This window comes from Balaenoptera borealis (genome assembly GCF_965194805.1).
Source record: "Balaenoptera borealis genome assembly, chromosome: 10".
Classification (NCBI taxonomy): Eukaryota; Metazoa; Chordata; class Mammalia; order Artiodactyla; family Balaenopteridae; genus Balaenoptera; species Balaenoptera borealis.
This window is the reverse complement of record NC_138874.1, coordinates 107,149,743-107,166,072: the sequence shown is the minus strand read 5'-3', so window position 1 is coordinate 107,166,072 and position 16,330 is coordinate 107,149,743. Positions and strand designations below refer to the sequence as shown.

Below are 16,330 nucleotides of genomic sequence, written 5' to 3'. Positions count from 1 at the left end.
TGATGGTGATGAGTACAGGGTTTCTACTCAGGGAGATAAAAATGTCCTGGAATCAGATAGTGGTGATAGTTGCACAATTCTGTGACTATTTTAAAAATCATTGAACTGTGGACTTTAAAAGAGTAAAGTTTATGATATGTGAATTATATCTCCATAAGCTAACATTTTATTTTATTTTTTTTAAACTTTATTTTTTTTTTTTTTATTTGTTGACTGCATTGGGTCTTAGTTGCAGTGCTCATGCTTCTCTCTAGCTGCGGCACGCGGGCTTAGTTGCCTCGCGGCATGTGGGATCTTAGTTCCCCAACCAGGGATCGAACTGGCATCCCCTGCATTGCAAGACGGATTCTCAACCACTGGACCACCAGGGAAGTCCCCATAAGTTAGTATTTTAAAAATGATGTCTGTTGTGCTGAATGATATATAATACTGTTTTCAGGACCATCCATTATTATTATTTATTATTATAATTAGGAATATTTCCTGGTCCATCTCCAGCTCAGAGCAATCCTGCACCTGAATACCTGCCACCTGTATCACCTCTGATCTGTAGGTACCTGGAAAGTGAGCTGCCCAGATCTCTACAGAGCCCAGCACACATGTCTGATTCGACCAGCTTCTGGGCAGCTTCTCTGAGCTGTCTCACCAGCACTAGAAATTAGCCTGCCAAACAGACAATGTTTTCAGCTTGGGGGTTGGGGAAACGTAGGCGGGAAGCAATTTTCCATATGCTCCCCTGAATCCCCCAGGCTTCCTTGCTGGTCGGTGGACTGAGAGAGAAAGTGATGTGTCACATCGGGACCAAGGCAGTTAAAGCTCACGTGCGTCTTTCACTCCTCTCTTCCCCTTTGGTGGTGGAGACACCAAAGCAGCCAGGACCCCTGATCTTCATCCAGAAGAGACCCAGGCAGAGCATGCATGAGAAAGAAAGAAATTTCTGGTATGTGAAGCCCCTGAGATTTGGGGTTTGTTTGTTGTGGCAGCTAGCATTAATCATCCTGACCAATGCACTGCCGTTGGCCAGTCTCTCTGGCCAGCCCTCTGAGGCTGAGGACCCTGTGGACCCCTCCTTGGCCTCTCACAACTCCACAGCTGGAGTTCATGTCTGAATGATTTCCTCATTCAACGGCCTGAATTTGAAAACACAGACTAGGAAGGGGGAAAGTCAGATGAGAGCCACTGCTTAGGGAGAGTCTTATTCGTACCAGCTCCTGGGCTCTGTCCTGCTGGTATTTATGACCCTCGCCCACTGGACAGAGCAGCCTGAGGCTCCGGGAGGTTAAGTAACTTTCCCAAGGCCACTCAGCTAACAGAGGCCAAGCCTGGCTTCCAACCCAGGTCTACCAGGTTCTAAAACTCGCCTCCTCACAGCACTCTGCTGCCTTCGTGTCAGATCTCAACAGCTTTCAGCCCATCCCAAAGCCCACCCCGGGCTGGTGTCCTCTAACTGCCCCCAGAGCAAGGCTGGCCGTGTACAGGCAACTGATGCAGGATTCTGGGCAGCGTCCAAAGAGAGAACTTGGCCTCGGAGATGGATGCCTTCAAGCCAGGGTTTGGAGAGCATCATCGCATGGGGAGAGAGAATCCGGCTCCGGGCATGAGCTTTGACTTTGAGCAGGGATTTTCAGCCAGACTCTCAGCAAACACACTCCGTCAGACACTGGGGGACACAGGCCAGCCAAGTGTCAGCTCGCCAGAAAGAGACTTGAGGCGGGAGAGGGAAGGGGCCCATAGAGGGAAGCTTCCCAGGGCCCCTCATTGTCTCATTCAAACCAACTCACAATGGATGAGAGCCATGTGTCCAACACTGTGCACGGGGCAGGGGACACAGAGAACAGATGCCATCATATCTGCCCAGTGAGCTACTAGCCTGGCCACCTACAGCAATGGCCCTCATCCTGGGTACCCTGCCTTTCCTGGGGGCACCTGCACCCACTCAGTGACTTGAGATGGAAACCAGAGAGTCACTTGGGACTCCTCTTTCTCCCTTTCCTCATGCCCCACACCTGCCATCCCCCGAGAGCTCCTTCCCCCAACATTCCCAAGGCCCTTGGTCTTCCCATCCACCCCCCCACCCCCCCCACCCCTGTCCTGCCCCAGCTGCGGCAGCAGCTCCCGGGATGGCCTCCTGCCTCCAGCCCTCCCCCTCCCCTTTCTCCTCTGCGTTGGGGGAGAGACCATCCTAAACTGCAAATGGCATTCAGAGCCCTAGGGGCTCCCCACTGCCCTTAGGATGGTGTCAAACTCCCCACCATGGTTTTCCAGGTCCTGCCACCCAGAGGGCCCCTGTAACACTGACTTCTCCCCCGCACACACACCCTTTCCCACCTCTGCACCAAGGCCGCTCACCCTCAGCGCTACTGACACTTGGGGCCAGATAACTCTTCGTGGTGGGGGCCATCCTGTGCATCGCAGGAGGCTCAGCTGTACCCCTGCCCATGCGCGTTAGATGCCAGTAGCACAAACCCCCAGTTGTGTCAATCAAAATTATCTCCAGACACTGCCAAATGTCCCCGGGGTGGGGCGGGGGGAGGGCAAAAAGTCCTCAGGTGAGAGCCCCTGCTCTAGACCTTTGCGCATGAAAGGCCCTTCTCCTTTTTTTCATTCGCACCTGGCTTCCCCTCATCATCACATTGAAATTTGATTCCGCTGCATCAACTCCCAGAAGATTCCCTGGCTCGCCCAGGCCGGTCTAGGACAGCCTCCCCGGACCTTCCCACACTCACACTTCCCTGTGCACCGTCCGCCACTGCTCCCATCACACTGCATTCCACCGACCTGTCGACGCCCCGTCACCCCCTCTGGAAGGCGGGCTCCTCACAAGCCACCTCCTCCGGGGCGTGGAAGCACTGACCCCACGGACCTGCAGAAGCACAACAGAGCAGCGAGCTCGGAGACCACCCAGGTGGGAGCGATGGCTTCTGACCAGAGGCAGAAAAGGCTCTGTGCGGAGGAGCAGAGACACAGCGGGAGAAAGACGGAGGAGGGGGCAGCCCCTTCCGGGTGCGGGGCCTTGCAGGGAACAGACGGACAAGGGCGACGAGATGGGGACATCAAGATGAGGCTGGGAGGTGGCGTGGCTGGAGCCCAGCGTGGGGCCTTTGGGAGAGGAAACTGGAGGCCAGGTCGTGAAGACCCCTGCCTGTGTTCTGCAGCCCAAGATGTATTCAGCAGGATGTGAAATTGAGAAAAAAAAAAAGTTTGGGAAATGCTTTATTAGCAGTTAAACAGGTTTCTTTACTGAGGGACTTCTCAGAGCCTTTAGTCTGCTCACAGGCCGGGTGAGTCTTTACAGGGGAGAGACACGGCGAGCAGTGCTGCGGACAGGTAATTGTCCACAGAGGTGTCCTTTTCCCAGAGCCTCTCAAACGGTCGGTGTCGCACAGTCTACCCTTTGGAAAACGCTGCCTGGAGCCGAGACACGTGAGCTGCACCTTGAGGAGGGGGTACAAGGTGCGGACGACCTGGGTTTGGGGACAAGCGTCCCGGGGGCCGTTCGAAGGCCTCAGAGCCAGTGCTGGGGCCTCAGCCACGTGGCTCCTCTCCCAGCGCTCGCTCCCCAGCACCCGGGGCATCTGCAGCGCTGACAGGTAACACAGGCTCCCGGGAGAGCGACTGCAGGAAGGACTGGGAAGGCAGCGCAAAACTTACTATCGGAAAACAGCCAACGCACGGGACCGCTTCGACCACCTTCCCCAGGCGCCTGGGCCATAACGTATGCTGTGGTTTACATTTTTTTAACTGAGGAGTACTTAAGGAAAAAATGCTGCCAAGCTCTGAGGCACCTGTGAAACGGTCTGAGCTGATGGGGAGGCTGGGCCCCATCCCTGCAGGAGACAGAGGCGGCGCTGAGCAGGGGTAGCGAGGTCCGGAGGGCCCCGACTGGGGTCCGTGAGAAGAGGCTTCTGGTCAAGGTTGGCCAGTGGGGGAGAGAGAGAAGTGGCCCCTGCAGCAGCCCTTGGACAGGCCAAGCGAGCCAGCAAGGCCAGGCAAAGGGACGACCTCACGCTCACCACAGGTCATGGCCAGGCCAGCAGATGCGCGGCGGCGGGCGGGTGTGCGGGGGGCACAGTGCAGCACAGGGGCAAAGCCAAAGGCTCTGGGGTCACCGCGACCTGGGCCCAACGCCCAGCTGTCACCTGGGACAGTGACGGCACCTCCTAAGCCTCCCGGTCCTCGTAAGATGCAGCCACATCACACGGCGACAGCAAGACTAGGTGAGACTGCGCCTGCACACACTGGGTCCTCAGTACATGTTAGTTGCCACTGTTTGAGGGGGAACCCCAGCAGGTGGGCAGCCCGAAAGGGGGGTGCTGATGGAGAGCTAGACGGACAAAGCTGAGCCACTGTGGAAACAACCTTGGCCGAGGGCAGCAAGAGTCTACCAGCTGCGCGGCCGTAGCAGGTCACTCCCTGCTCTGGGCCCTGGCAGCCGCCTGTAAACGGAGCTGTCTATCCACCTCTCGTCTCGTGAAGGCCGGAAGCGTCACAGACAGTGTCTAGCTGGTGTCTGGCTGGCTTTAGGTGCTCAGCAGTGAGCCGTTCTCTTCCCCCGGGGCTGTTTACGCCCCTCAGGCCTGTTATGCCCGGAGTGGACTCCCTGGGTCAAGTGGTGGCCAGGAGACCGAAAACATCCACCTGCAGCCTCTCAACAGGTCAGCGGCTGCGACTGCAGGCAAAGGGGGACCCTGCTCAGACACGTCTCCTCCTTGACCATTTTCAACCTAAAGACTTTCAGGCCCGTATCTGGAACAAAGCGAGGTCACGCAGCCTGGTGGCCCTGCAGATGGAGAGGGCAGCCAGGTGTGCCCACGGCCACGCCTTGTGCAGAGCGAGCCAGCCCTGTCCAGCGTCTGGAGGAGTTTATGAACATGAATCCACTCGCTTCTGAAAAGTGCAAAGGCCCTGGGGTTGCTTGCCCTTCCATTAAGAGGTGTGTATGATTACGACGGAAGCAGAAGCAGAAAAGGGAAGCAGCTGGGGGTGGTGGCTCAGCAGGAGCCGGAGAAAGGGACACGGAGACACCTCTGGGGTGAGGCTGGGCCGGCCGCCGGCGGGCGCTGGAGGCGAGCACACCTGCTCCGGAGCAAGGGCTCAGTGTGGCACGCGCGGTCCTCATCACGCACTCAGGCCCCTGGGACCTCCCGAACATCCCAGGGGGCAGCGAGGGTGTGAGGTGGGAGCAGAGCTGCCAAGGACCCCTGTGACCCCTGCTGAGAACGACAAGGTGACTCAAGGGACTTTCACGCCAGGTGAATAAAACATATAAAACTGTGCAGAAACCATCCGTACGTACAGGGAGAGGAGGAGGCCTGGCTGTAGACTCGGAAGGAGCTACTGTGGGTTTAATCCCCTCGTGTCACCCTGGATGCCTTCACCAGGGGCTTTCAGCAGCCCGCCTGCTGCTGGAGGAGCTGGTGTGTGTGAGCGGGATTCCTTGTGTCCACAGTCCTGCCTCTGACTCCTGAGTGGAACTCAGCCGGAGCAGCTGCAGCGTCCATGTTTAACTGCATCCAGCGTCCGCGCCGCCATGAATGCACACAGGCCATGGGGGTGACCCCGGTCCTGAGGCCCTTCAGCACACTCCAGAACACTTCAGAGTACTCTGCATTCTGCTGTGTGTTCAACTGACGTTGCCTCTGCCAGCACAGCTTCAGCCAGCCGCTTTCCTTCCCATCACCCCTGGACCCTTCCCGTCACACTGACCTCTCAGAGCCACCCCTGCTGTGCCCTTTCTTTGGGCACTCTGACCCCTGCCTCAGCCGAGCCTCTACCTGTCCTGCCACAAACGCCTGGGTGTGAACAGTGGGAAGTATGAGGGCCCCTGGAGGGGACTGGGCCCCCAAGAAGCAGGCCTCCCCACCCCAGGCCTGGTGTGGCCTGGACCACTGCCTTGGCCTTGCCAGGCTTGGGTGCCTCTGGAGGAGGATGAGAATTCTGGATCTGGAGACCAACGGCACCGCCGGCTGGGCACTCCTCACATGGCCTGGCACAGACCTGGGGGCCCATATTCCTCCTGCTTTGGGGTTTGGGCAGCCTCTTACCTTTGGAGTGAGGTACTTGGTCATAATTTCCTTCCCTTTTTCTCCCAGTTTTTCATCTGGAGTAACTTCATATTCTGCCTAAAACAGAAGAAGGAAAAGAACAATAATAGATTTGTTCACAAGCTTCTCATAGTTGTAGAACCTTAGAGGCCCCTGGAGAAGACAGCCTGGAGGTCACATGATCAATCCCCTCCTTCTACAGGGCAGGGAGTGAGGCCCAGAGAGGGGAGGGGCCCTGACGTCCAGTCCAGCCCACCGTGTTCCACCACGAACACATGCTCAGAACTGGGGCGCACGTAAGAATCACGGGGGAGCCAACGATGGTGCTAGGGCCCCGCCCCATGCCCATGGAGTCAGACCCTCTGGCGATGGGGGCCGGGCACCCAGGCAGCTGGGGTTGAGAACCACCAGCTTAGGAAAATCAAAGGAAGCTGCTGGAAAATAACTGGAGCCACCAACCTGGAAGATCCTCGAGAGAGGCTGCCTGAGGTCACACACCTTACAAGCTGTGTGACCTTGGACAGTTTCCTCAACCTCTATAAAGTGCAGATGGAAAAAGCACCTACGTGTAGGGTGATTGTGCAGAGAGGACGTGACAAAGACGGGCACATAATAAATACTCATTGTAATTACTACACCTTGCAAGAGAAGACAATAATATGCATTCCGTACCTTTTACAGCTTTTCAGTTTACAAAGGGAACATACAGAGATATTTCAGATGCTCCTATATGAACCTGAAAAGGGCCCAGGTAGTGGCACAGGAGGGCAGGGGCTGCTGTCATACCCCTTCATCTGCAAACGAACAGCAGGAGGCTCAGCAGAGCTGCCCCGGGTCCCTGGGAGGTGGGCGGGGTCGGGGGGGCTGCAGCGAGGCGGCGGGGCTGAGACTTGGCCCTCCAGGCCCAGACCTCCTTCTCAACAACACCAAGGAACTTAGGACCCTGATGGCTGGCCAAGCCAGTGGGACCCGGGCTCTAAAGAAAGAAGTGAGGCCTCAAAAGACAAACTGTGCTATCTTCCTTGACCCAAGAGAGGCTCCTTCACTGGCATCTGACCCACTTGCTAAGTGGGTAAAAGGCCTCCTCGAGTTAAGGAAAAGCTTGGGTGAGCTTGCCTTTCTCATTTACACAAGGGAACTAATTGCAAATTGTTTATAACCATTTCAAAATCCACCTCCCAAGGACTTGTCAGCCTCCGTCCAAAAGTACAGCTATTTCAAAAGAGACAGGAAATGACATCAGCACAGAGAGACTGAAACTCCTTCCCCAGCCACCTCGCTGTGAAGTCAGACCCCAACCTCCGCCCCCCACCGCCTGGCCTGGTTCAAAGCAACCTCTCAACCCAGTGTCTAGGGTCCAATTTCTCCCCAGGCCAGCCCGGAAGACCCTCCCGGGCTGGAGCTGCATCTCCAAAGGGGCTGAGGGTTCTAGAGTACAACTGCCCCCCTATTTTCCAGGGGGAGAAGAGAAGCTCCCAGTGTCCATCCACCCTGGAAACCCCTCCTGGTGGTCTGGCGCTATGGGAATTTACCCAGACTGCTTTGCAGGGCCCAGGCCACAGGCAAGTGCCCGACTACCTTTTGGGGGTAACTCAATCCCACGCAGAACCCTGGATTTGCACTGTCCCAAAACACATCTGTGAAGGTGGCTCTGTTTAACCAAATGGAGGCCTAAGGCTCACTAATCAGCCTCAATAACCAGCTGAAAATATTATTGCTCTGGGTACTAAAACCCACGTTAAAAAAATAACATCCCTTTCAGGTCAGCTCCCTCCCAGCAGAGGCCCGGCTGGGCAGCTGGGCGCCACAGTTCCACGGGGCGGCAGCCGGGAGCACGCGGGGACAGGCATCCCCAGCCCGGCATCAAAAGGCCTTTCTTTGAAAGTCCATGTCAGGTCGCCACCACTTGAAGAGCATTTGTGTTGGGAGGCAGAAAACCAACAGAAGGCTTCCAGCTGGGCTTTCCACACCGATTAAGTCACCTGGAGTGACAGGCCAAGTCTCCACGGTGACCCCCGAGAGGGGCTCACGGGGGACCCGTCCTGAGAGGCCACCTACAGAGAAAAAGCACCATGGCAGCTCGGCTGGGCAGAGCTCAGGCCGATCACACGACCAGAGGCGGGGGACCACCCGGGAACCCGCTGCTACGGGAACACCCTTGCCCAGGTAGCGGGCCAAAGCTGCTGAAATCAGCTTCAACCGGAAAACACAGGCAGCAAATAAGAGGCTGGGCTGGGCCAACAGCCTAGAATTTTACTATTAGAGTGGGCTCTGGAAATGGCAGCCAGACAATGACTTCAACGAACGGAGAGGTAAACCACATGCCAGGATGCCCCCGCGACCTCCACCCGTAAGAATTCCCTCCAACCAGGGAGGGTGGTGGGCTTGTCCCCTCCTCCCAGCAGAGGGGACACACACTGTCCTCCCTGCCGTGTCGCCCATTTGAAAGCTTCTCCTGCCCAGAGCTCAACCCTAACAGCCAGAGCGCCAAAGAGCTGCTGTGCCAGTCCACGCGGAGGGCATTTCTCTTCCCCAGATACATGCACGATGCCAACGGAGGGAGGCATTTAATGAGCCTTCTCTCTGCACGGTGGTTTATGCCAAACACAGGAATGGCCTTTGGGGAGGAGATGCTGTAACACAAAGAGCAGAATACTACATTGAGTTTAAGGCGAAAAGAATTATTTACGTATCTGTACTTGCCAAAGAGTATAAACATCTGTGTACATCCTAGTTTATAAACCTAATATTTCATTCTCTTGGCTGGCTCTAATTGCATCATCCATCTCAGAAAATGCTAATAAAAATATGTCCTCTATTAAAACACATTTCCCTCAGATGAGTTTTTAAAAACATGAAGACTGCAAACCGGTACAAGGGGCCCTGCCACGTTTTCACAGAAGCCGGCACTGGTTTACAGAGCAGAGTCTGAGCTGAATTCCTCTCGGCCTCTGACCAACTTGAGATGTCACCTCCTCCTCCCAGGAGCCCTTCTCCTGCCCTGGCAGGAAGATGAAGTCAGAGAGGTTCTGAGGTCTCGCCACCTCCGGCTTCTGTAATTACCGATGTGGTCAGCTTTTCCAGAGTCCTCGCGGCAGGGACAAGTGACACGCCCGGCTGGCAGGGCTGCTCCCCGGGGCTCTTTCTGGAGAAACACCCGGCTCCTCCCACCTTGGCCTCAGCGTCTTGCTGGTGCCCGACCATGGGGGTGGGGGTCTCCGTTTGCCCCTCTGGAGTCACTCCCCACCCTGCTGCGGGGCAGGTGACAGTGAGGGTGGGGAGTTCCCTGCGGGCTCCCTCCCCACCTGGGCACCAGGTTCCTGGACCCACTTCTGAAGACCCAGCTCCTGCAGCTGCCTTCTCCCACTCCTTCCTGTATCGGCCCCTCCCCTGTCCCTGCAGAGCTGCAGGTGTGTACATCGGCCAGGACTGCTTTCCCTGCTCTGCCCAGCACTCTGTCAACTGTCCTCCATTAAACTCTACTTCATTCACACATGAGCGAGCCATCCATCTCCGGCCAGGCCCCTCACTGATGCCTGAACAATCCTTCAGATGGCTGGCATCGCCTGCCCCCTCCCAGCCCCCCAGCTAGAATGAAGAAGCACTGCAGATGGGGGTGTCCCCCCGGGGCCCCAGGATCAGATGGGCCTGGTCAGCTCCACAGCCTGTGCCCACCTGGGCAGACAGAGTGTTCTCTGGTCTCTGGCTGCCATGTGAGGAGCCCTCGGGCCTGGGTCAGGAAGGGATTCCATGGCCCAGGTTTCAATGGGATGGGCCCAGAGAAAGAAGGGAGGGAGGAGAGGACCCCTGGCCATGCGGGGTACAGACAGAATGGTAGGAGTGACCCCAAGGTGGCGGCACCACGGCCACCAGCTTGAGAGACACATCTTGGCGGAGGCAAACTCAGAAAAGAAGTTAGGAGGAAAGGGTGCTGACCCTCTCTCGGGGCAGGGGTTGGGGGGAGGTGACAGATTTACCAGCCGCTGTCAGAGAGCACAGAGGGGCTGTGCTCTCACCTGCTGTCTGCCCATCATTCAGAGAGCCTCCGCCCTGAGTGGCTCTCTGCCACCCCCGCACCGCCTAGCTACTCCTCCTCCTCCTCCAGCCCCTGGAATTATTTCTCTGTCCTCACTCCCTCCAGCACTCACAAGGCCACCGTGCAAAGGTCTGTGACTCTCCCTGTTATTCTTTCAATTCTAAGTGAAAAGAATCCCAACCTAGCCTAATTCAGGCAAAACCGTAATCTCTGGGCTCCTGGAATCCAAGGATGGGTTGAACAACAAAATTGTGGGGAAAATGGAAATGCAGCCTGGCCCAGAGCACCAGGAACCAGAGACATGAGCACTTCTGGAACCCACTCTCACCAGGGTGTGTGTGTGTGTATGTGTGTGTGTGTTTTGGCCTCATTCTCCCTCAGTGCTGCCTGGCTTGCTCCAGTGGTAGGAAACATGGCAGCCAGGTTTTTTATGCTAAGCCTCCTCTACCAGAGAAGGACTTCCCCTTCCCCCTTCCCCTATAAACCCCAGAGAAAGGACTCAATGACCTGCACTGGCTCACAGACTCATCCCTGCTCCAATCAGCTGTGGTTTTCAGGTGACATCATTAAGAACATGGCGAGAGCCATGTTGTTTGGGAGTACAGGTGGGACACCCAGGAGACTGGACAATCCCACAGATGTCCAGTATATGAACCTACTTTATAAGTGGTACTTTTTCAAGATGACCCTGCTCCCAGGCTTTACCAACTGCTCTGAGGGTCTTTATGTCCACCTGAAGAATGATTACCACCCTCCACCCTCTCTCTTTTGGGAGATCACAGCAGTGATAGAAAGACAAAAATAAATACTGGGTATGATTCAAAAATAAGAGAAGCAGAATATTTAGTTCTGCTGGTGAGGCATTTCAATTCATTTTACAACAAAATTCCAGGATAACCAGACATATCTGAAACCAGGTGATAGCCCACTAATTTCACGTGCCATAGTTCTGGGCTAGAGTGACTTTTAGCATTTCCTGATATAAGATTCCATTTGTAGTCCATTTGTAGTCATATTTGTAGTCGCCAGTCTCCAAAATGCACACTTTAATAATCCTCATATCCTGCTATTCATGTTCTTGAGAAGGCTCTTTCCATACTGAATAGGGCTAACCCGTGTAACCACTACAGTATCAGGGATATGGCAGTATGGAATCTCTGAGACCAGGTTATAAAAGACATTGCAGCTTCTACCATGCTCTCTTGGATCACCTGCTCTGGGGAAAGCCAGCCATGTTGTGAGGACACTCAAGCAGTCCATGGAGAGGCTCACATGGAGGACAGCTGAGGCCTGCAGCCAACATCCAGCACCAACCTGCCAGCCATGTGTGCAAGCCTGGAAACAGATCAAGCCTTCAGATGACTGCAGCCCCAGCCAATATCTTGATGTAACCTTTAGAGAGACCATAAGCCAGTAGCACCTCAGTTAACCACTTCCAAATCCTTGACCCATAGAAACTATGAGATGATAAATGTTTATTGTTGCTTCAAGCTGTTAAGTTTTAGGTAATTTCTTACCCAGCAATAGATAATGAATACTTGACAGGTGTCTGAACTTATAGCTAGTATCTCTTAGTTCATTAAAAAATGCTCTTTCTTTCTTTTTTCAATCTTGCGTTTAATCAGAAAGCAAGCTCCGTGAGGGCAGGAACTTACTTCTCCTGCTCACTCTATAGTTTCCAACGGCTAGAACAGAGTGTGACACATTGGAGACATCTCATAAATGTGTGTTGAGTAAATCTGGTTGAGTATCTGCCAAACCTCCCCTAATCCCAAAGAGAAGAGACCTGAAAACTTTAAGTTGCACCCATGCTTGGGGACGGGAGGGTTTCAGATGAGCTGAGATGCCATCAAGGCTCCCAGAAAACAACTTAGAGAAGAAGTACATCAGTCTTTAAGAGGTCCATGGCCAGACCCTATTGGCCTGTGGAGGTTGACGTGAGCCTGGAAGCCCTTCCAATCCCCTGACCAGCTAGGCAAATCTTCTTGGCCCTCCAGAAGCCAAATCTACTCAAGGCCTTGACTTGGGTCACTGACTCCATTTCCCTGGAGGGGAGGGCAATGGGGGAGTCCTTCTCAGGCTCCCAGAAGCTGCTCGACAACCTAGACTAAGGGCCGAATTGCCCCTGCAGTCTGATGAATGATGCACAGACAGTTCTGCTGCCCCCAAATCACCCAGGCCCCATTTTAAAACAGCCGATGTCTTCTGCTTGACTCGAGAATCTCAGTCTTTAGGACTATGCAGGGGAGCAGCCTTTCCTGGGGGCTACGTCAGAGCCGACGAAGATGGGTTAGTTTTAAAAAAACTCCACTTGGTAGAAATTCAACACAGAGGTGGGAACGGCGTGTATGGCTCTGACTGAGCCAGGGGCGCTGGAGCGGCGTGCAACACCAAGGATGCCGCCACCTCCTCCCTCCTCGGAGTTCCAGTCAGGATGGAAGAAAAAAGGTATTTCAGACGAGCATTGCGCCAGCCCTGGAAAACTCAGTAAAGTCTTCATGCGTAAAAGCGGTGTTCCAAAGGCTGTTCATTTGACACGTCAGGATGGGCGATGAAAGGCCTTGCTAATTCCCAGAGATGCAGACAAAAACGCCAGGGGATGGGGTGAGCCTCTCGTGAGGGGCGGCGGCGTTAAGGCATACATACGTAAGGAGCATTTGACGCGTCAACACAGGGAGCCAGACTCACATTTCCTTTCCAAAAGAGAGATCTTGGTACAGGCCCAGCAAAAGAGAACGTCTGCAAGACCAGAATGAAAATAGGCATCCACTGGATTTTTTTTCCTTCTTCTTCTCAAACTGACTATAAACGTCTAATAAGACACGTGGCTGGAAAATTCCACTGGCTCCTGGGTTTAGCCTTGCCCTGCTCTGCCTCATCAACTCTCCAGACAGGTCCCAAAGCTGCCGATGCCTCATCTTTTCCAAATGGGGAGGAGCCTTTGTGCGGGGCTCAGACTTTGGTCCTCAGCTCCTGCATCCACGTTCATCTTGGTGAGCTCATCCAGCCCATGGCTCTAAGTACCAGCTCTGTGTTGACAACTCCCAATTTGCTATTTCCAGCCCAGACCATTCTCACAAACTCCGGATTCTGACACCCACCTCCGCATGGACATCTCCACTGGGCCATCTGGTAGACATCGGAAGCTGAGTGTGCCCCAGATGAAGATCCTGACCTCCCCCCAAACAAACCTCCCACAGCCTTACCCTCATTCCATCCTTCCACTGGTTCAGGTCAACACTTTGAAGTCACCGCCAACTCTTCTCTCTCACCCCCAGGGCATCAGAGAATACTGTGAGCTCTGGTTCAAAACATGTCCCCAATCCTACCACTTGTCACCATGGCCGGCTGCTTCCACCCTGGCTTGAGCAACTACCCGCTCTCATCCATCAGAGCTCCCCACTCTGACCCTTGCCCCCCATAGCCTTTTCCCAACACAGGAGCCAGACGGATCCTTTAAAAACCTAAATCAGACCATGGCATTGCTCTGCTCAAAACCCTCCAGTGGCTCCCCTGCTTCACTCAAAGTCAGAGTTCTTTAATGGCACAAGGTCTTGGATGCTTGTCACCTCTCCTAGACCCCTCTGCCCTAGCTCCCTCCACTCCAGCCATGGACACCAGCTCCCAGTGAGTCCTGAGCATTGATCACCTGTCAGGTTCAGTGTTGTGAGGATTCAGAGATGATGAGCGATGTCTGTGCCACCCAGAGACTTCCAGTTAGTGGAGGAGAAAGGCACACAAATAGAGCCCTACTGGCTACATTCATCAGGCGTCTGTGACATGCCGGACACTGCCCTGAGTGGCGTGAACTCATTCAGTCTCTCCTCAACACGTCCACCACCATCAGGTACAACTACGGCCCCGCTTACAGATGAGACATGGGGCACACAGGGGTCAAGCACCTGCCCACAGTCTCCCTGGCAGCTGAGGTGGCGCCAGCATTGCCTCAAGGTCTGTCTCAGGGGCCTGCACCCCCCCGATGCACCATTCTGCCAGCACCGCGCAGTAATGAGGCTCAGGTGTGTGTCGAGGCCTGGAGCAGAGGGCACATGGGGAGAGAGGGCGGATGGGGGAGGCTTCTGAGAGCAGAGTGCAGGGGGATGAGCTGGCATTCACCAGGCAGAGGGGGCCTGGGAGGCATCTCGAGTAGTGAGAGGGAGGGAGTCAGGGCTGAGAGGCTTTAACCAGCCTGGCCAGTCAAAGCCACCAGAAACAGATGGGGGCCAGAATGCAGGGCTCGAGAAAGACCCCGTGAAGGCCAAAGATGAAAGGGTGGGCAGGGGCCTGCTGGTGGAAGGTCTAGTAGGTCAGCCTCTGAACTTGGACTTTGTTCTGGATGTCAGTGTTTCCCAACCCTGGACATACACACAGTACAGTCCTGGGAGATGTGAAAACTGCCAATGTCTGCTACAAACAGTGGCCAATCCAGTGGGAGGTAATGAGCACCCCTAGTGCCAAACTGTAGTCTCTAAGTACCACTGCCCAGTAAAAGGAACCAGGGCTCCTTGGAGAAATGACGAACTCTAGGTGGAGGGCAGGAAACATACAAGATGAGCCCAGAACACTGCATCACACCAGACAGCAAGGAAGCTGCCAGTGACCACTGGGGTCCTCTCAAGTGCCCAGAAGCCAACCTGAAGGGCTCCCACAGACCAACAATGAAACCATGGAGCACCAATGCATCAAAATGCCCCATGTTTATCATTGGAGGATGCTAGTGAACCAATTTGGTACTTTGAAAACATAAACATGGGGAAAGAATCAAGCAATTCCTATATGAACTTTACCATTGGGTAACCAAACAGAAATTGGAAGGAAGCGTTTCCCAGTTAGCAAATGAAGAAGGAATGACAGAATGTCGCCATGTCACAACCCCTAATTAATCAATAGATTTGGGTATTGAATATCAATGGCTGCTGCCATCTCAAACAGACACCAAATATTATAAGTCCCCTAGCAGGGACTTCCCTGGTGGCGCAGTGGTTAAGAATCCATCTTCCAATGCAGGGGACACGGGTTGGATCCCTGGTCTGGGAACTAAGATCCCACATGCGGTGAGGCAACTAAGCCCGCGTGCCACAACTAGAGAGAAGCCAGCGCACCGCAACGAGGAGCCCACACGCCACAATGAAGGATCCCGTGTGCCGCAGCTAAGACCCGAAACAGCCAAAAATAAAATAAATAAATATTAAAAAAAAAAAAAGTCCCCTAGCAGAAGAGCCTGAAACCATTTATGAAGTCAGTCCCCTACCACCACCAGATTGAAACTGAATCTGACCAAGTTTCTAGATTCAATGAGCAATTTACAAGAAATACAGAGGAACTTATTAAATGACACATGGGGGTGAGAACACAACATTCAGACTATGGGATGCTCTTGGAGATGGTTATAAACTGTTAGGACATGCATTCACAAAAAGCATGAGAGAATCAGAAATTTGAACACTGATGATATTTGATTATTAACGTTGATTATGTGATGATAGCAAAGAATTATTTTTTTTAGCTGTGATAATGGTATTGTGGTTTTTTGGTTGAAGAGCACTCATCATTTAGATATACATGCTGACATGTTCACAGATAAAATGACATAAGTGAGATCAGCTGCAAAATGCGCCGGAGGGGAGGATGTGGGTGAAACAAGGTTGGCCTTGAATCCATAATTGTTGAAGCAGGGTGAAGGGTGCATGGGGGCTCATTATGCTATTCTGTAGACTTTTACTTTTTATAGTTTGAAATTTTCCATAATAAAAAGTTATGAAAATACCAGGCCCCATCCCCAGAGATTGAAATTAATGAGTCTGGGCTTCAGCTCAGGCATTGGTATTTTTTTTAAGGCTCCCCAGGTGTTTCTACTGCTTGGCTGAGGTTGAGAACTATGGTAATCACTTGTACGCGTCATGCGAGAGCCTGCATGGAGACCAGGAGAGAGGTTGTAGAGGGAAGGGAACTGGGCTAGGAGAAGTCAAGGGGCCAGGCACATGGTCCTTGATGGGGCTGGGTGCGGAATGACGAGAGGGAGGGGTCAAGAACAATGCAAATATTTCGGGGGTGGGTGATGGAGGAGTGCTGGTCACTGGAATAGGGAACATGTCAGGGCTGGTAGCCGTGGGGAGCTAGGGGAGGGTGCTGAGTTTGTTAAGGATGTGTTGACTTCAAGGGGCCCATGTGACTTCTGGTGGAGAAGTTCAGGGGACAGTTTGGCCAGTGGGTCTAGAGATCCACCTTGAGACCCTGAAGCAGACACAGA

General features: G+C 53.9%; 1 protein-coding gene across 7 annotated transcripts in view; it reads right to left on the bottom strand.

Annotated features, from left to right (window-relative positions):
- The window catches only part of GRK5 (G protein-coupled receptor kinase 5), a 220,162-nt gene that overhangs the window by 47,229 nt on the left and 156,603 nt on the right, over positions 1–16,330 (bottom strand). For all 7 annotated transcript variants that reach the window (XM_082406953.1, XM_082406956.1, XM_082406959.1 and 4 more), the window contains one exon: positions 6,045–6,122. In XM_082406953.1, coding sequence (XP_082263079.1) covers positions 6,045–6,122 — 78 coding nt within the window. The remainder of the gene's footprint in view (positions 1–6,044; positions 6,123–16,330) is intronic.